Below are 21,631 nucleotides of genomic sequence, written 5' to 3' on the forward strand. Positions count from 1 at the left end.
GGAGAGATGACCTAGCTATGAAGTTGGTCACTGGGTGATGCTTCAGAAATTTATAGAGATTATTTGCTAAGGCTTAAAAGTTCTAGACTCTGTATTCGTGGTTGAGGGGTCCCAGGCTACCTTGAAATATTGAAGTATATTTGAAAAGTAATATTGAACACTTCTTTTCTTTTTTGAAACAGAGTATAGACACAACAGACTTAAATGGGCAAACACCACTCATGTTGTCAGCTCACAAAGTAGTTGGGTAAGTAATGAGCTTTATTGAGCTATGTTCAGTCTAATTCTTGATTATTTTGCATTCAGATAATTCATTAGATTTGTGTAGCTTTGAAATTTGAAGTTGTTCTAATAAAATGATGATAATAGAACTAGAATTTTTGATATAGTTGCATTTTGGAATGCCACTGAAATATTTTCTGAAAACATTAACTTGTTAATGATGAAAAGTCTAATTTAATGATGATTAAAACATTCAAATTGTAGACTCATTAACTTGACTTGTGTTTCTTAGTTTAGGAATGTGGGGGTGTTTTATTTGTGTTTTTAATGGCTGCAGTTTGAAATCTAAATAATAAAATGCAGCTCTACAAAAGAAAGATATAAACCCCATACATATTTTTGAGATCCCTTTGAATATGTTGAGGATACTGCATTAATATTAAGTATAATTCATTTGAAAAAAAGGTCCCTTTTTACATATAATTCCATGAGGCACTTAAAATTTTCTGTATTTATCATCACAAATATATAGGATTAATAACTTATGTGATTGCTGGTGTTTTCTCTGGGCAAAAACTCCATTTATTACTATCATGGTGTTATTGGAACAAAGAGTATACACAGATTTGTCACCCCTTGGGCAGAGTTCCAAATTGTTCTCCAGAATGGTTGAATCAGTTCATAACTTTACCAACAATACACTAGGGTCACAGTTTTTCCACATCCTCTCCAACATTTTTTATTTTAATTTTCTGTCATATTAGTCAATCTGAAAGATGTGAGTATCTCAGGGTTGCTTTAATTTGCATTCAAAGAGATATTTCTTATGGAAAAGGATATAAATGATAAATAACCCAAATGTTAACCAAGTACAGCTTTGTGTATGGAGCTCCACACCCAATATCCAAACTTCATAAAGGAGGGAGGTAATGCCGTTAATTTTAAATACCAAACATTTGTTGTTTTTGTCTTTGCTTTCTTTGTTTTATCAGTTTTCATAAGGCATAGTTTCAAATCTGAAATGCTTTCTTTCCCCTAAAAACTAGAAAAGACTGTACTATTTCAGTAATGTCTCTGGGACATTTAAAGTAGAAAGGAACATTTTGATGATAGTTGTGTAAAAAATACTTGACTTTCTAATTTGTAAAATGAGAGTGTCGAATTAGATGATTTATAATATTCTCTTCAGTTTTATGCTTATTCCATTGACTTCTGGTCCATCACTTTAACGTAGATTAAATTTGAGAACTTCAAATGAAGTTTTCCTTCCTTTTTCTGTTCTATTTAATGTAGGTTAAATGTGACCTATTATCAGCTTTACCACAAAATAATTTTTTTTAACATTTAGCGCAAGCTATAAATTCTGGGAAAACAATGGGGATATAATATTTGCCTTTCAGCACTATAATAGTATTTAAACTCTGCCAAGTGAATTTCTGAAAAATTGAAATTTGAAATCATATTTTATTCAGCTCTATTTCCCACCATCTCTAGAAAATTTCCTTATCCATAATAAATAATTAGAAAATAATTCTTGATTTGAGTTTTGCAAATTTCATTAGACAAATTCATGAATTTGCACTAATGCACAGCTGGTCTATTTTATTCTTTCTTGTATTGTTCCCATTTATTTGGTATATCTTTTATCCCATTTTTCTGTTCTTTTCTCATTTCCCCAGCTAAGCTATAAACTCCTTGAAGACAAAGACTGCATCCCACTCATGCCTTAATTAATTACTTAATTCAACGATTAATATATTTTATTTTAAAATAAAATAAATCATGTTTATAATAGTGTCTATCCCCAGGGTTGTTGTAGGGATCAGATGAGATTATAATAGTAAAGGGTTAAGCATAGTATCTGGTAGGTGCTCCTATAAATGCTAGTGTTGATGATGATGATGATGATGATGATGATGATGATGATGATGACAACTGGGTTTAGAGTTAGGAAAGCCTGGTTCAGATCCCACCATGATACTGTGACTCTGAGCAAGTCACTTGACATCTGTGCTTCAGGCAGTTCCCTGGGACTTTCTGTGTGAATAGCTCTGGATTGGTAGACAGAGTTCACTCTACAAATGAAACCCCATCTTCTTTGTATATATGCGTATTTATAATAGATCCCATTGGAGTATGTATTCCATACCACTTAGCACAGAACATTGAAGGCTTAAGTTATTTTCTGCTAACAACATTTTGGTACTCATCTTTTTTTTCAACCACAGACCAGAACCCACTGGATTTCTTTTAAAATTTAATCCTTCTATCAATGTAGTAGATAAAGTTCACCAAAACACTCCACTCCACTGGGCAATTTCAGCAGGAAATGTTAGTGCTGTTGACAAACTCTTACAAGCTGGTTCAAGTCTGGATATCAGAAATATCAAGGTATGAATAAGACTTTGTCCCCCATTAATTGTGTCTTTGTCTAGAAAAGTAATAAATCAGCCAAGATTTTGATGACTAATGAGACAGACTGGTCTCCAAAATGGGAGACAAAAATTATATTTTTTGTAATTATATCACAAAATTTTTAATTACAGAAATTTGAAATTGCAAAAATTATGTTCTTTTGAAAAAAGGTTTATGATTGTGATGATTCATAGAAATGCACAGAATTCATGGTGTTTAAAAATATATTTTCCTGCTCTCTTTTTCAGGGAGAAACACCACTTGATTTGGCTCAGAAAAACAGAAATCGGCTGATTATCCACATGCTAACAGTAGAAGCTAAAATAAGAGCAAACAAAAACTTAAGACTTTGCAGGTGGCTACAGAAATGTGAGGTATTTCAAACCCATTTATTGGGCATAGTATTTGAAGTTTAAGGTTATTTGGGGAGGGGATCCAAAGAGAAACAGGGTCAAGTCATTATTTTTCTAAGTAATTATTAGATATTTATAGTTTTCCTTGGAAAAAATTACTGGGGACTAACAATTGACATTAAAAACTCAAAGCTTTCCTATCATTCAACTTTTTGTTTTTTATGATCTTGTAAATTTTAAACTGAACTTTTGAGACCTGAAAAAGGCAAAATTTGACTCATTGTTTTAAGAGTTACAAATGATGATGATGATGATGATGATGATGATGATTATCATTATCCTGAATGGTTGACAAAATCTAACTTAGAGCAGTCAAATTCAAATTATGCTTTCTGTTGAGAAAAAGTAAAGCAGAATATCTAGATACTCCTTTTAAGCTAATATTTTCAAATGAGAGATTTCATCTTCCATATGTAGCCATCTACTATATAAATAATAATAGTAATTGGCACTTTACATTTTTAAGTGATTCATAATTAGCAAACATGTCATTCTTCTGCAATAGACCTTTAAGAATATTATGGTTTTGTTACATTCCAGTAAACTGATGTAATGTGGTTCATATTAAGGCTTTATTGTGTGAGTGGTAGATTTAGAATTAGAATTTTGAAGTCTAGATTTCACCATTATTGATTATGAATCTTAAAGTACCTGAAAAAAAAATCTTTCTTTTCAGCCTTAGTTCATGTGATTTGTATTGTAACCTGTTGAAAAGAGACTTTTGTACTTTAATAGTTGAAAGAGAATAGTAAAATGAGTGGTGCCAGCCTCTAAGTCAGGATGGTGAGAGTTTATGTCTCTGGCATATACCAGCCATAATCCTGGTGCAGTTACTTCACTTGTCTTGGGGTACTCAAGCTGCTCTTTAAGACTCTTTGAAGTCACAAAGCAGATGCTGATCTCCTTTAGAAGAGGAAGTTTCCTCTTGAGGTGTTCTCTATACCAATAAAATCACAGGTTTGAGCCAAACCAAAAACTCTGACTTGGAAAGTACTTTAAAGAGAAAGTCCATGTCGTTAAGATTCTGCAATCCCAGGGCTTGACTTGGCCAAGGTGGGAAAAATGGGTTTCTCCTTTTTGTGGTTATAGAAGTCATTACCTCTCTTTTACCTTCAGTTGGAATATATTGCTGCCAGATGAACAAATGGTAGCATTATGTGGTCTAAACAACCGGCCTTAGATGTAGATGTAGCTAGTAGAGAAAAATTAGCATACTTTTCCAGACAACCCTTTAAAAAATCAGTTTTATATTATAACATCTGAACATAGCTATGTTGCTAAATACATTTTTAAATGTTTATTCTGCAGACCAAGTTTCAAAGAAAACAGTACTTAAGTACAATCAGATATCTTAATTGTTGGGAAATTATTCCAACTATAATTTAATAAACAAGGCCTGGATATAAAAAAGTACCAATGTAACTCGCCCTCTTTAATAATTACAAGTCCTTCCGGAGCACTACTTTAAACTCAGAAGTCATGTTGCTTTCCACAGTTATGACTCCAGATGCATTCAAACTGACCTACTTGTTCTCCTGTCTTCCATTACCCATGCCTTTGTGTGAGCAGTCCCTCTGCCTGGAATGCATCCTTCTCAGTTCTGCTTATGTGCCATCTCTAGGAGAAACCTTTTTTTTTTTAACATCTTTAATTTGTATTCTTTTTCCTTTTTTCACATTACCATATATGTGTTTTTTGGTTTACAAGTTGTTTATCCCTAGGAGAATGAAGTTCTTGAGGACAAGTACTATTTTTCATCTTGTTTTTCTGTCTCCATGATCAAACATATTATCTTGACCCTTTTTTTTTCATGTGATTTCACAAAAAGTAAGGATTTCCATGCAGGTAAACCTCGTTCAGTGATGCAGATAACAGCTCTTCTGTAACTTCTACTATGGAAAGTTTCCCAGGGCACTATGAAATGGAGTGACCTGCCCACAGTCACGTAACTCTATCTTTCAGAACCAGGGCTATGCCCAGGTTTTCTTGGCTCTCAGCAAACTGCACAAAGCGAGAGCTTTATCAATACTTACTGGATTGGATTTGAATTATTCCTACCACTGCTGCCTTTAGTGACTAGCACTTAAGTAATTCCCAGGTTTTGTATCCTTTGGCCTTATCATTTTTTCCTCTTTAGTTAGGCAGAAGTAGAGAGATTAGAGTTACATGGTGGATCTCTGCATGAAGTCTTTAAATCAAAACTAGCATTGCAATGCAGTGTGATAGACCTTGGGACTATTTTGGCCAAATAAAGGTTTTATTACTTAGTAGAATTGTGAAACTATTTTCCTCCATCTTAATACTTGACTTCCTTAGCTAGGACTGGAGTTAATTGTTAGCATCACTCTTGTATTATTCTTTCTATTATAGACAATTATCTGAAAGAAGTTATAGTTATAGAAAACTAACTTATGCTTGAAGAGGTTTTCTAAAACAGCTATTATTTCTTACTGGAAAAAAATTTTAAGCAGCATCTAAACACAAAATTCAACAGGCTTTTGACATAAGCTTACAGTGATTTCACCATAACTTGTAGGAATTTCTGAAGTATATTCCTCTATGTTTATGACTTAGCTATTATCAATCTATAGGAAGTTACCTGTATCACTGCTATTGTTAAAGTTATTATTATTAATATGGATCACTTAAGGAATATGAGAATTGGAACATGTTTTGCCTATAGTATTTTAATTATGTGTATTTCAATAGCTTTTCCTGCTGTTGGCACTTTCCACCATTACACTGTGGGCAATAGGATACATAATGGACCTCAGTTCAGATTCTTGGCTTTTAAAAGGAAGTCTTCTTGTTGCAGTATTTTTTGTTACATCTTTATTTCCAAGGTAAGTACACTTTTTCCTGAGCTGCTATTGAAATGACTGTGTATTCATTGCTTAGTTTAGATAGCAGAGTTAGGGATGGAGGGGCAATAACAACATTCCAGAGAATTGATTGTAAGAGGACCCTGACAACACTAGTACTTTGGCAGATAATAGTTAGAATGACATGCTTCCTCCCTCAGTGACCACTCTCCACATGAGCTGTTTCCCTCTTTACTTTGTTCCTTCCTGTAGTCTTTGCCTCCTCAATAGTAAGTATCCCAGAGTCTCTTCCTTCCTGTTGGCCTTGTGTCCTGATGACTTTCATGAAGTATTCGCTTTCTCCCACTCCCCCACCTCCTTCAGCTGAACTTTCCTTAAGGAATAATTTTTTTTTAATTCGCTTGTATTTTATCTTCATATTCACCTTTTCTCCTTCTCAGAATCCTTTCCCTCCTTTCCTCATTGAGAGAATTAGTCATGACTACACTGGTCATGTTCAAATAAGAAAGGGGGTTCACTTTGAATGCACCTTTCAAGCTACTTACCTTGCTGTGTGTTTGTCTGTGTGTGTGTGTGTGTGTGTGTGTGTGTGTGTGTGTGTGTGTGTGTGGCTTTCTTGTGTTGTCCCAGGTCCCAGAATCAAGAGTTACATCTGTTCTGCTTGTTTTGCTTTGTGCCTTTTCCTAAAAATGCGAATGTTAATAATCAACATAATTAAATCCTGAGGGCCAGTGGAATGGGTGAGCTTCAGTCTGGTGCCTGCTGTTTCTCTAGGCAGTAAGCCACCCTCACTGTTATTTAAGGGAAATGATCCTGCTGCATTCACCTTTCTCTGACTTTCCTCCCCTTTTCCAAAGCATGGCTGCTTTGTTGTTTTAAAGAAGTTAAAGGCTATATACAAAAGGTTTTAAAGCTTTTTCTTTCAGCATGTGTGTGACTAATTCATTTGACATAAATGAGTGAAAATCTTAATGCCACTTGGGAAAACTTAGTCATATTAGGGAGGTGACTGCAACATGGAAATGTATGCTTAGGGAAGAAAGATAAATACAGATAAAAATAAATACAAACAAAGTTTATAACAAATATTTGTTATAAACTAGAATATATTTATATAAATATGTTATTTTATATAGTATGTAGATGGAATTTAAATATTAGAATAATTTTATCATAATTTGGCCTTGTACCCAAAATATGTGACAGCACTTGGACATTTAGATATAAATCATAGAACAGACCCTGAAGATCATCAAGGCAATTCCCTTATTTTACAGATAAAAAACTAAGGCCCAAAGAGAAGAATTGACTTAATATCAATGGACTTGGAACAGTGAAAGAGACTCAGTGATTTATTGGTTTGTCAATGAAATAGGAGAACAAGCCACTGATTAGGTACTTCGACAGCAATTTAGAAATATATGATTCTACCTTAAATCATTCCATATATTTTTATCTTCATATCTTTAAAATAAAAAAAAATCTAGATGACTTGGTAAAAAATGTGAAAATTTTAGGTTATGGGCTAAAAATATTTAAGTATTTAAAAAATACTCCTTTGTGGGAATGGGGAGCAAAAATAGAACTAAATTTTGACTGTGCTTGGAATATTCCATAATCATTTTTGTCTTTGTATCCTCTCCACTTAGAATGATGTCTGGCATATTAGGGACACTTAATAAAATTTGTTGATTGGTTGATCATGCTCTTTAGAAATAGATTTTCCTTTTGTTCCCCCAGGTTCCTGATTGAACACAAGAACCTCAGGTATTTTCCAGCCATTATTTTGCTGAGCTCCATTTTTTGGATATCCCTGACATGGTTCACCTTGTTTTTGCCTGATATCCTTTGTATGAATTAAGTTACATTTCTTATTTTCATCTAATGCCAGGTTAATTTCTCTGCCCTCAGGAAAAACAAAGTATCCATATTCTGAATTAAGTATCAGATGAAATTCAAGGAAGGAAGTTGAAAGGGTCCTTTTCTGGATACTTTGAAAAAAATATTTTGGTAAATGTATTTCAACAGAATCAATTTCCTTTGTAATCCTAGGGATTGAATTTTATTCATTTAAAAGCATTATTCTGAGAAGGGGTCTCCAGGAATCACTAGACTTCCCACAATATAAAAAAGGTTAAGGATACCTGCTTTAAAGATTCTTTTGGAAGGGCTTTCCTGCTTGTAAAATATGTTTTTACCTTCTGAAAGAAAATGCTGTGGGAATAAAAGGAGCCTGTGTTTTGTATTATTATTTTATTTATGTATTATTTTTCAGAATAGGAGCATGAGGTGTTATATTTTAAACTGTTGCACATAAATGTGGTTGATTTTGTTAATATTAATATGTCCTTTGAGTATTTGATCACTTCACTTGGCCAGGAATTTATAGAACAGGGATTTTTCATTGAACAAATCATCTGGGAACAAAATCCCCAAGAACAAAATTGATGTTGACATGGAAGAGTTTGGGAGAAGTTCTTGTCTTTTTTTTTGTCAGGGTCAAAAGCTGAGATGATTTTGTTTTTGTTTTTTTGTTCTTCATTATCAAAGAAAACTATGACATCAGGGAGATGATGCCATGACAAGCACATGGATTGGATATGTGTGGTACGGTGGTGGGGAGGTGTGCTTAATCACCAGCCTCACTTTCTCCTCTGAACCATCTGGATCCAGTGGCCAGATATGAATCAGGAGGACCTGAGATAACCCTGAATGTGAGGCAGTCAGGGAGAAGTGACTTGTCCAAGGTCACACAGCTAGGAAAAAATCAAGTGTCTGAGGTGGGACTCTAAGACTAGTGCTCTATTCACTGTACCACCTAGCTTCCCCATGTCAAAAACAACTAAGAAGGAGAAGACCATAGTCTTTCTTAAATTCAGAATTCTTGTGGAGCCAAAAAGTCAGGCAGATAGACCTGTCTGAATCTGGATGTCAGTTATGGAGGGGGAAGAGGGGGAAGGGAAAGCTTTACCAGGTTCTATACTGAGTGATTTACAATGATTATCTCATTTAATCTTCACAACAGATTGTGATTAGGTACTGTGGTTGCCATTTTTTTAGGTGAGAAAACTGAGGTAAATAAGTTAAGTGACTTGCCCAGGAACTCCCAGCTAGTAAGCATATGATGCTAGATTTTGAATTCACATCTTTCTGACTCAAAGCTCAGCACTCTGTGTACTGTCACACTCAGCTACTTTTGTAGTTTGAAAGCCTGGTTGTATGGTAGAGAGAAAGGGGTCTTTCAGGTGACAACCAGATCAATGACACATGACAGACAACTATTAGAAGAGAAATGCAAGTTTATCTCCACATAATCCCCAAGGGATTTCAGCTTCCATTGCTAAAAAGGAAGAGAGGAAAGGCAGATCTTTCTGGGACTCAGAGGGGAAGAGATCAGGGTTTAGATTGCATGCCTATCTTATTTCTAATTTTGGTCATCATATTTCTGACTGTGGAGTATGTCCCTGGGACATCCTCTTTGTTAACAATGGCATAACACTGTGATTGGAAATAAGTTGTTTAATTAGACCAAAGACACTGTTAACTCTGAGTATAATGCAAAATTGAGAGAATCTACTTGATAGCTGACGAGATGGAATATTTCATTCCCTTTGACCAGAGGCCATCTTGGTACACAGTTGTTCCTAAACTTTAAATGTAAAGCTTGCTGTTTATGAGAGGCCATGGGTAAATCACTAGGTGGCACACTTCTTCTCCAGATAAATATGAATGTTTTTCAAAGCAATGAAGGTAACCTGTTTATATCCTTCTTAGCTTTGTACTCCATAGTCTCATTTTCCCATTAGCAATCCTTAGTATTTGTTCAATTTCAGATTCTTCATATAGATGTTATTTTTAAATTTTATATATTTTTTCAGTTACATATGAAAAGAATTTTTAACATTTGTTTTTAAAACTTTTGAGTTCCAAATTCTCTTTCCCTCCTTTATATCCCCCTTCTTCTAGAAGACAAGCTATTTGATATAGATTGTATATGGTTAGTTATGTAAAACTTATTTCCATATTAACCATGTTGCAAAAGAAAACACAGACCGAGAAAAAAAACCCCAAGAAAAATAAAGTTTGATGTAAGAATGATTTGGTCTGCATTTAAGCTCCATCAATTCTTTCTTTGGAGGTAGATAGCATTTTTTAAATATGAGTCCTTTGGATTTGTCTTAATCATTAAATTGCCAAGAATATCTAAGTCAGTCACAGTTGATCATCACACACTATTGTTCCTATGTAGTCCTCCCTTGGTTCCCTTCACTTTTCATATAAATTCATATAAGACTACCCAAGTTCATGTACATTTTTCCCCTGGTTCCCTTCACTTTTCACATAAGTTCACATAAGTCTTCCCAAGTTTTTTTTGAACCCAGAGTATGCTATTTTTAATGCAAATGCAGAATTTGTTAAAAGACCTTTTGGGGTGCCCATTCACAAAATTCTCATTAATTCAGCAAACATTCATTAAGCTTACATTTTTCAGTATAATTTGGCCGTTGGATAAGTGATAATCTGGGCAAAAAAATAGGACCAACATATGCAAAATTATTAGGAAACAATTAAGTGAAAGATGGAGTTACATTAATTCTAAGTGCAATAGGGAAAGAAACATACAAACCTTCCTGAAAGAGCTTAGAATTAAACTGGACCTTGAGGAGTGATATAGAATCCAGTTTGACAGTAACAGGATTCTGTGTTTGTCATCCTATGTTCCATCTCTCATGTTATATGACTTCAATTTACCTCAGTGCTTTTGTGATGGGAGATTCAGTTGATCTTGTTTGCACAAGGTTACCTGAAAATTACCCAAGCCACAGAACAAGAACTTCCAGGGAAGCTGCATGTGGATATAGGTTATTTTATGCTATGCCGCATTGATGTAAATCTGGTTTTACAGGGGTAAAAACTTAAGAGGTAACTCTGCTTTTCACAGTGACTCACCTTAGAGTTTCTGAATTGTATTAAAGGTGAGCAAAGAAGGTAGAGACCTCACCTATCCTTTTCAATACACTCATCTCTACAGTAACAGGATGAAGATTCTGTACCCCATGAGGGCCTGGTAGAGGTCATCCATGGGTTACAGGAGCAATACTTTATGGGGAGTGTTTAGTTAATTATGGACACATCAGGAGCTGCTCCACCTATTTCTTTGCTACTGCCCTAACCTGCTATCATTTCCACAGTCACACTCTAGGGCAGTGGGAGTAGACTCACTAGCTTTTAAAAATCAATATGAGTTAGTCTTTAAAATACAACTGCATTCTTCCCTAATAAAACCTGACATGGAAGACCTATTTCGAGAAAACTCCAAGGGGAAATGAAAGGAGCTAGAGTAAACTTTTTTCTGAGAAAAAAGGAACCTGCTGTTGGAGAACTCTCTACAGTTCAAGAGAACGCTTGGAGATATCCTCATTGTAAATAGAAAAAGGCAACAACCATTCCTAGATTGCTACAGGAGGGCGCTAATTATTAGCCTATACCAGCTAATTGGTCTGTGGAGGCAATAATTCCAGATAGCAATGGTCCTGTGATTTCAGCAGTGCAACTTTTCCTTTCATGGGTTACCACTCTTGACTCATTCATGCCCTTTCATTATGTCCTGTTGATCCTTCACAGAGGATCTGCCCAATGACCAAGAGACCTTCCTTCCCCTAAGTTTTTGTTTATTGTCTTGAATCTTTGTTGTTACATTTGTCAATGCAGCATTTGAATCCATGATTAAACGGAATATAGAAGAGACTCTATTACCTTTAGGGAACTGAGAAGTTATTTTTAATGACTCCAGAATTCTCCTTGAAACAATAACTTTTCATTTTAATACCAATATATTTCTTTGATTGGATGACTATGAGTCATGGAACAATACACCTTCTGAAGAAACAAAAGAAGTGTCACTCAAAGGGTAATGGAGGGACGGACACCTTAGGGGTATGTGCTGGCTCTATCATGTTACAAATATGGAATGGTACAAAAATGAATTGGAGACAAGCCATAATGAAGGATTCTATGCTTATTGGGTTCAACCACAACTGTAGGCTTCTTCTGGATTTAGGGTGTGTTTTTTCATAACCCCAAGCCCCTAGAATGACATTTTCTGTGCTATGCAAGAATACTAATAGTAGAAACTCTAAAAAGACTATGATCATGTTTAGAGACTGACCCTTTTTTTAATCAGTCATAATTAGTTATAATCCCTGCCATCATTTTGTCGCAATAATGAAGCAATTTTTGCCTGTTATTTCTTCTTTATTTCAAAGTCATTTCAAAAGGGTGATAGATCTACATAAGAATATGTTCTTTATGAAGCCATCTGATCTGTGCCACTATTTTTTCCCTCCAGATAAGATGACCATAATATTATTAATTACGCTATAATGATTAAATGGAACTGTGACCTAAACAATGTGTTTCCTGCCCTCAACAACCCTCATCGGATCCATCCACATTTTTGCCTAGCCTTTTTGTACTGCTTTCCCACATCCTATAAATACTCTCTAATTGGTCTCTCCAGCTAGTTGAGGGCCTTCCTCTTTATCTCTTGGCATTAGGGGGATACCAATTTAGTGGTAGGGCCTCTCTAGTTGTTATCCCTCCCTCACACATTGCAAGGCAATTTATTCTCCTTAATGTACTAAAGCCTTTTTACACCCAGTCATTCAGCTCTCCATTGTAATACTATTACCAGGATTAGTAAATAGGAATTGTACCATCATCTAACATAAGTAAATTTTTCAAACTTATCTAATAGAAGCTGATTATATTTGAAATTTTTTTTTGCAAAGAATGTGTTTATTTGGATTTACTACAGAAGCTGCTTTTAATTATGCTTTAGTGTAATTATCAATAAAAGTAGATTTTCCTTCCTCTTCCCTCTCTCTCATTTCTTCTCCTGCAGAGTCCAAATTAGTGACTCATTTCTTCTGTTCTTTAGCCTTTGGGAGGGTCCACAATGAAATGCAAATATTTATAGATGAAGTAACACCTTAAGCTATTATTAGCTATGCTTTGGGTGAGTATGTGTTGGGAGGGGGAGTGAAAGGATTAACTGAGTACTAGCTGTTCAGCTACTGAACCTAAACAACTAAGTGACTGGAATAGACCCTGGAGGGAGCAATATGGTATCAAAAAGAGATTGGAAAGGTGATAGACACAAGCTCATCCCCATCACTCCTATTTGGCTGGCTAGAACATTGACTCCTATGTTCCTTGACCTGGCTGTCACATTTAACAGGCACCCCTCTTCAGATTTCTTTCTTTCTCAGTGTGATTGGCTTCCTCTACTTTTTCTACAAAACTTGGGTCACTGATCCTGGCTACTCTAAGACTTCAGAGGAAGAAAGGAAAATGGTAAAGTCTTCTTTAGTTTGAAATGTAACTAGAATTTCTCCACTTTGTTTCATTCTGTGTCCTTTTATTATTAACAACCTAACTTTTGTTAGTTGATTGTACTTGAGTTTCCCATTAATCTTTATAATATATTTGATTTTTAATTTTTAAATTTTTTCCATCTATTTATGATCATATACATATCCAGTTTTACTTGGAAACAAGTTGTTCCCTTAACTGAGGCAACTAAGTGGCATAGTTAATTGGGTGTGGCACTTCTTGTCAGGAAGACCTGTCTCAGACATTTACTAGGCAAGTCACTTAATCCCCTTGGGTCTCAGTTTACTCAACTGTAAAAGGAAGGGAGTTGGATTTGAGAAGTTCCCTTCTAGCTCAAATTCAGTGGTCAATGATTTCTTTATTTTTCAATTTTATTTAAGGCAGTGGGGTTAAGTGACTTGCTCAAGGTCCCACAGCTAGGTAATTACTAAGTGTCTGAAGAGCAAATTTGAACTCAGGTTCTTCTGACTTCAGGACCTGTGCTGTATCCATTGCGCCACCTAGCTGCCCCCTGAATATTTTAAGGCCTTTACTGTGTCCTTTACTATGACTCTTCACTTAGGCAGGACTGAAACCAAAATAAATATACATATTTACCAATAGAACCTCATTCATTGTCTATGAGAGAGTAACAAATGTGAAGTTGCCTGTGAAGTGTCCTTTTAGCAAACTGTCAAAAGTACTTCTGACCTTTCCTGGAACATCTGTTGCTTCTACAAAATGAGCAAATAAGACTTATGGGGACCACCTTCTGTCTTAAAGGCTGACTTTGTTTAAGTAATAAGAGGGAGGAAGTGTCACAGAAGTGGTGTTGCAAATCCATATGCAGGTAGAATTATGGGCTACAATAGAAAATGTATCCTCAGAAACTTACAAAGTTTCCAATATGTAATGATTTGGTAGCAATTTTTCCAAATTAACTTTTTTTCTGCCTGTTGTCTGTGCAGTGGTATTAGCCACACATAATTAGATAGGAAACAAAATCATAATGTCATTTTTAATGCCTTTCAGAATATCATTGCCCTTGCAGAAGCTGGTAGCCTGGATTTCAGATCATTTTGCACAACCTGTCTTGTAAGTTTACCTCTTCAGTGTATTCTTTTTCTCACTAAAACATACTACTAAGTTGGAATTACCAGGGGATTCACTATTCTGTCTTTAATTTGGAACATTTTTCAATATTCTGATGTTCCTTTATCCTTGCCAAGAACTAATTTTTCAGTAATGTCAAAAAGATCATCTATCATGGGAAAGGTTTATAAATACTGCATAACTTTTATATAGCTCACCTGTCCTAGAGGGGAAAAAAACTGGATTTGAAATTAGAAGGTCTGAGTTTGAGTCACAATTCTGTTATTTTAATACCTGGGTAACTTTGGTCATTTAACCTCTTTAGGCCTCAGCTTTTTCATCTTCAAATTAAGTGGTTTTGACTTAATTAGTCTTCAAAATCCTTTCCAACTTTAAATCCTATAAACTCTCAACTATAAACTTCAAAAATTATCAGTGACTTTTGTTTATCCCTAGTAAGCTTCCCTCTGCCACCCAGCATGTTTTATACTTTATACCATGGCTTATTCAAGAAATAAAAACTATCCTTAGTAAAACCTAATCAAAAAAATTATGATAATAAATCTCCTATTCCAAATTCTAGGTGACATCCTAGTTAGTCATTGAAATGATTTATTTTGTGTCTCCTATTTTGTATTATCTAAACCACTATCTCTTCATTAAATTATAGTTGAGATTAATATTCAGTCTATAATTTGAAAAGCCTATGACTTCCTTTGGAATCATTCAAAATCAGAGAATATTAGAGCTGGAAGATAACATAGAGAAGATTAAAGTCCAATCCCTACGTTTTCAGGTGAGGAAATTGACCCTTATATAGGAGAAAGAATTGTCTCATGTCAATCAGAAAGTCAATGACAAATATTTACCAGACCTACAGAGTTTTTGTCCAGGGCTTTTTCTACTACAAGAAGAAGTTGAAGCATTAACTATCCTTCAATTAACAATATGAGTGCTCAAGTGTCAGTTTTTCATTGAGGCATCTTGCCTTCCCACTTAGGTGAAGAAGCCATTAAGGTCCCTCCACTGTCAGCTCTGTAATTCCTGTGTGGCTCGATATGACCAGCACTGCCTATGGACTGGACGATGTATAGGTGAGATTTCATGTTCTTATCTTTTTGGTCACATGCTCACACATTTAATAAAAACAGCAAGCTAATCTTATATGATAGGTATTTGGAAGATAAAGAGTTCTGTTTTGTTAGTCCTTTCTTGTTAAACAGAATCATTTCTTGGAAAGCAGGAAAGTGGAATCCTCAGGGCTTATAAATGACCCAAAGGGACCCAGCCAACTTTTCTACTAGGCTTTTCACCTGTACTATGGGTAGAAAAACTAGAGCCAGCCACAGACCTTGACTGGTTTCTCTTGGGCACTTTCTTGTGCATTTCACTTCATTCATAGACCTTTGTTTCCCTTGCTCTGTGTCTGTCCTTTTGCTATATAAGAGGGAGGTATCACAGGAGCAGTACACAGCTATTTCAGTTTGACAGTTGGATCTTTTTCATCTGTGTTTATTTTACATCTACCAACCCTCTTTTTTTTAAATTTATATTCCCCATTCCATTGGTCATGTTAACCATGAATAGGGTTATTGGAGGGAGGAGCAGATTAAGAGTCACATTGGGTTCCATACTTTCCTAGGAATGGCTACTAGTAAGATGATGTAACCATTTGTTTTTGTCCTAGTCATTGTCTAATGAGGTATCCTTATTTGTATTTTTCTTCATTAAAAACCTTTGATTACAAGTGTTAATTATTTTAAATAAGAAAAAATTAAGAATTACTCAGTATTTCCTTTCTTTTTTGAATTCAGGTTTTGGAAATCATCACTATTATATATTCTTCTTAATTTTCCTTGCCATAGTCTGTGACTGGATGTTATATGCAACTTTTCTCTGTAAGTATGGTGGATTTGTTTGTTTTATTCATACATCAGTCCACCCATAGCCATAATGCCATGACTCTCCACTACTTTTGTACCGTTCTGCTTAGAGGCTAGCAAATTACACAGCTTCCCTCAAAGGTTCTTCTGGTGATCAAATAGAATAAAATGAATATAAAATGCTTTGAGCCAAATTTAAAGTACCATATAAATATAAACTAGTTACTATGTGCCCTATAAATACAAACTGTGCCATTCAAAAATGGCTGTCTATGAAATGTTGTCAATTGTAGAAGTCAGATAATATAGGGGTATTGTTTATCAGTTTTCATTCCCAACCCAGTGATTGAATGGTGAATGTGCTCTTTGGATTGACTAATGGCACCAAGCTAAAAGATTATTTTCCAGCAAACTTAGAAGAGATGAAAATTTAGTGTTCTTGTTAAATTGAAAAATGATTGGAAATACAAGTTCAGGGAGGGCAGGCCACCTATGGAGAGAAATACTAACTGCTAAAACTCCAGATGAGAAAGAACCTGCTTGTTGCAAAGAATATTTATTTTTATTTTTTAGGTTTTTTGGCAAGGCAAATGGGGTTAAGTGGCTTGCCCAAGGCCACACAGCTAGGTAATTATTAAGTGTCTGAGACCGGATTTGAAACTAGGTACTCCTGACTTCAGGGCCAGTGCTTTACCCACTGTACCACCTAGCCGCCCCTTGTTGCAAAGAATATTGACAGAGTATAATGGAAAATCAGTTAAGCCTAAACTGGTTGATAGCTTTTTTTAAAAAAAAGTATGATCCACAAATGGAATTATAGCTGGTAGGACCATAGAGAGAATGGGAGGGGTCAGGAAGTAGTAGCCTGTAAGGGAAAGAAATGATCCATGAATTCTGGAACAAAGAAAGCTGTGAGAATTTAATAAAATTTTGAAAGAACAGTGACCTTTTACGAAGCATTTGTAAACAGATCTCCTTTCTCCTGTAGACTGATCAAAAAGAAATTGGTTTAGATTAAATCAGGATGGATTTAGTTTATGTGTATAAAACAATTTCTTGACTATTTATCATGAATGGAAATTTCTGATTTGGAAATTTTTAAATAGTGTTATGTTGTGATTTGTGTGAACTGGCTTAATTGTGGTTTCATAAGAAAGATGGTGATGGACACAGTTCTCAAACCAATTCCTTATGACACTTCTAGTCCTGAAACCAATTTTTGGAGTTAATTTTTCTTGTGGCAATCCCTGTAGCTAAAAGTGATTGCCAACATATTTGGCTGCCAAGCTTTCAGAGTCTATCCTTTTAAAACCTCTGGGTCATGCCCAGCCATGTAAGAAAGCAAATGTTTTTTCTAGTGCCCTTGCTGATTTGGAGAGTTTTCTTTTTAGACCCAATTGCAAATCATGTTCCTAGAAAGACTTTTTTGTTTTGATCCTCAGAAAAGTGACTTCTACATGTCACCTGGACTTCACTTTGATTGAGAGGAACCCAGTTTTTCATTACACTCATTTCTCCTCTTCATTCCCTTTACTAAAAATAATCCTCCTTATTTGATGTCTGTGTCTAGCATAAGGATGTATTAATAGGAATTATTAAGGTGGCAATCAACTTTCAGTTTCTAACACTGGATTTGCAATGAGAGGCTCCTGGTTTGGATTCTAACTCCTTTTTTTACTACCAGGTGCCTTGGGGAAATCACTTTTTCCTTATGGAGCTCCAAAATAAGTGGATTGGAATGGATCACTTGTAAGATCCCTTCTAGCCCTAAATTCAGTGGTTTTTATACTTACATTTTTTCTTTGTCCCTCTACTAGTAATTTTTTGGTTGGTTCATGTTATTTCAACATTTTCATACTTTGTATTTTACATTGGGCATATATATTTGAAAACCACAGTATATCTATTTTCTGATTCTTCTTATGTATCTGCTCAATAAGCAAGAGATTGCTTTTTTAAAAATTATTTGATAAACTGGTAAATAGATATTCACATAATTCGACTTTTACAAGTTAAGGCTTTTTGCCTTTCTACTGTGGTTAACATTCATCTGTTCATTCATCCAGTATTTACTTAGTGCTATGCACTATATGCAAAAGAGTGACATGGTGAATAGAGGTTGAGATAACAGAAATCAGAGTGAACTAGGAAATAAGATGTTAAAATACTAGTGAGCTCTAGGAGGATCTCCAGAACAGGTGTGTGAGAAGAGAAGAGAAGTCTGAGGTGGTCTCCATTGTGACCAAGTATGTGTATGTCAAGATGGAAGAGAAGTTTTTGGACTTGGAGAAGTATTAGCTTTGGGAGATCAGGATTTAGAATAGCTATTGATGGGGATGATAAAGTTGCTGAAGGTGATAGAGATAAGGTGTAAAGGAAAACCAAGATATATGCAGAAATCATTGGAGAAGGAGGAAGACTTCACTAATTGACTTTCAGAGAGTTTGCTTATGTGAACCTCAAAGGAGAAGAAATCATTGAATAATGATGACTGAAGCTAATCTAGGAATGCCAGTAGAAAAAGGAGTTGCTGCAAATAACTTTGTCTTGAACTAAGATTTGGGTTAAGTGAAGGAACTGGGATATGGCCCTCTTGAACAATAATGAAGCTTCACTTTGTGCTTGGAGATCAAGAGATGATAGAATTAGAGTGGGATGCTAGCTAATCCAATGCCTTTATTTGATGGGTGAGCAAACTGAGACTCAAGAAGAAATAATTTGCCTAAGATCACACATGGAATAAGCATTGAAGCAAGATTGGAACCCTAGGCTCACTGAGTCCAGAATGAGTGCTTTATTATTGCAGCACTCTATCAAAAGAAGTAACTAATGAAAAGGTTGGAGATATAGGAGATTTTTTCCTCCTAAAAAAACACAATGGAAGAAGGATTGATAGCTCTAGATAGGCTTGGCAGTGTGTGATGGAGTGTGTGGAGATGAGAATCTGATAGAAGGCCAATGGTAGAGATTGAAAAGGAGACTGAAGAATCTTTGAGGGCAGGATCTGTGTTTCATATTACTGCCATTTCTTTTGTTTCAATACAATGCCTTGGAAAGGGCATGTTTGCCATAGGGGAAGTGATCCAAGCCAGGTTTCCAGGTGTGGTCCCATTGCTCATGAAGCCAGCGGATGAAAGATGAGCCAGTGGAAGAAGAGATACTCAGGGGTCTACATGCACAGTCTGCCCTCTTAGGTGATCACAGACCTCTTCTAAGGGGGAATATCAGGGTAGGCTCAAGGTCTGTGCATGCTTAAGACTGCAGGAGCATTGAGCTGCAATCAGAACTTTTCCTGAGACTTTAGGCAGACTGTTAAGCTTCTCCTGACCTCTATAAGTGGCAGTTTGGATTGGATGACTTCTGGGTTCCCTTCCTATTACATCCATGGCCTTATGATCCTATGATTGAACTAATGATATCTCTCTTAGCCATCAGACCTGACCAGTCTAGGAAAAGCAGAAAAAAGGAGCCATTTGAGTCCAAAGGACCCTGAAAAGTCTTTCCACCTTCTTGTCTACCTTTGGTAGTAGAGCTCATAAACATGTTAAAGCCAAAGAAACTCACTTGCTCAGGCTGAATGTCACAGGAAAGTCCCAACATTAAGACCCAGTGAAGGGGCAGTGACACCCCCCCCCCATCATATAAGGGCATAAACATCTGACACTTCAAGTGAGGACAGTTAAGACCAGGCACCAAGCCTCTTAATAAGTTATCTGCTAAGGAGGCTCCCTCACCCCAAACCTGTGCATTCACAGCTGCTAGCAGTATGACCCAGACACAAACTGCTTGTCATCCCTGCTCTCTCCTTCCCTTACACTGGACTATCTAGTCCATCAACTGGCTATCAAGTGACTCATAATTCATTTCCTGTGGGTTAAATAGGGCTCAGTTTAAATCAGCACTGCTCCCAGAACCCACCTGTTGGGGATTATTATGTGATTTTATGTAAATACCTTCTAAAGGGAGCAGCCCAGACTTAAAACCAAGTGGATGCCCATTCTTACTTGCTTCATGTCAGCTGTTCCCTCCACCAGCTGTTGGAAATTGTGGTTATTACTTTGTGACATCAGGTGCTTACCAAGTATCTTCCTTCACCATCCTAATGAGGAGCTTTATAGAGAGTATAAATTACTATAACTTGTTACCTTGATTGCCATTTTATAATGATTACACACAGAATGTTGCAGGCATGTATTCAGGAGAGCTGGGTGGGAGTCTAAGAGCTTAAAAAAAGGTTGGATTTAGGAAATTTACTTCAAAACTAAACTGAACAGATGGTTGATAGTAAAGACTTCACACATTTTCTCTGCATCTCAGGAATTTATAAACACTCCTTTGGGGGAAAAGGTCTAAAACATCAAACTATCAGAAGCATTTATGAAACCCCATTGTGCAGCTCTGCAGAATTCTAATTTTAAAAACCATTCACCCTTTCTTCATGGTCATGGTGACTGAAATAGTTATTTAATTTCACTTCAAGAGACCTGCATCTTCTATTTCTTCTCTTTCATCATCAATGGCCACCTCATTTCTCTCTTCATTCTTAGGTGATTCCCTATTGGAATTCTAGGTTTGGGGTCAAGAGTCAGGAGAGGCTATAGATAGATTACCTTGATAGAAGGGTTCCAGGTGGGAGGTGGGAGAACATCGATCCAGCTGTGCATTGCTTTCTGATTCTCAGTGTTTTTGCACCTTTCTCCGAAAAATGTATGGATAAAGAGGCACCATCTACTTTCATCTTTAGGTATCTCTGTTTGATTATCTATCATAAGGAGAAGACACAATTGACAGATGAGCAATAATACAGATCTATTTGTGTTCATCACTTTGATGCTGCAGTACTTTATAAGACATTACAGTAAAATGAAAAGTATGACATAACTGGATTCGGAGGATGTGGATTCAAATCCTCCCTCCTCAATTTAAATTCAGTGACTGAGACAGGTTCCTTTAACTTACCTGTTAAATGAGGTGAGGTGGATAAGACCAGGGCTACCAACCCTAGGTACAGACAACCTCTGGAGGATATATAAGAACTTTATCAAGGGTTCATTTTTCTTTTTGAAAAACTGATTCATGTAGTTTTTCTTACATATATGTAGTAAATTCTAGAACTTATTTCATATTTTATGTTGATTAATGCAAGAGGTTTATTGAAGACCAAGGTGGTGGGAACCCTTGGACTAAATGACCTCTAAGATCTCTTCCAGCTGTAAATGGATGGTCCTGACTTGAGCCCTGAAGAAGGCTATTTACAACTTTTAGATCAGAAGCACTTTATAGAAAGGGGGTGATTCCCCCCAACCTCTGTGTGTGTGATGCCAAAAACAATACAGGCTAAACGTTTTTTAGCTATAATCATTTTCAACTAGCAATTCCTCAAGTGACTAACTTTCTCCCAGTGCATTTT

The 21,631-nt window shown here is 35.9% G+C and overlaps 1 protein-coding gene across 1 annotated transcript in view; it reads left to right on the forward strand.

Moving 5' to 3' along the window:
* Positions 1-21,631, forward strand: part of ZDHHC13 (zDHHC palmitoyltransferase 13) — a 70,922-nt gene that overhangs the window by 38,548 nt on the left and 10,743 nt on the right. Inside the window, exons 6-14 of the mRNA XM_074230356.1 lie at positions 183-247; positions 2,451-2,613; positions 2,886-3,011; positions 5,760-5,893; positions 7,613-7,713; positions 13,104-13,228; positions 14,279-14,341; positions 15,339-15,432; positions 16,153-16,236. Of these exons, the coding sequence (XP_074086457.1) occupies positions 183-247; positions 2,451-2,613; positions 2,886-3,011; positions 5,760-5,893; positions 7,613-7,713; positions 13,104-13,228; positions 14,279-14,341; positions 15,339-15,432; positions 16,153-16,236 (955 nt within the window). The remainder of the gene's footprint in view (positions 1-182; positions 248-2,450; positions 2,614-2,885; positions 3,012-5,759; positions 5,894-7,612; positions 7,714-13,103; positions 13,229-14,278; positions 14,342-15,338; positions 15,433-16,152; positions 16,237-21,631) is intronic.

This window comes from Macrotis lagotis, chromosome 3 (genome assembly GCF_037893015.1).
Source record: "Macrotis lagotis isolate mMagLag1 chromosome 3, bilby.v1.9.chrom.fasta, whole genome shotgun sequence".
Classification (NCBI taxonomy): domain Eukaryota; kingdom Metazoa; phylum Chordata; class Mammalia; order Peramelemorphia; family Peramelidae; genus Macrotis; species Macrotis lagotis.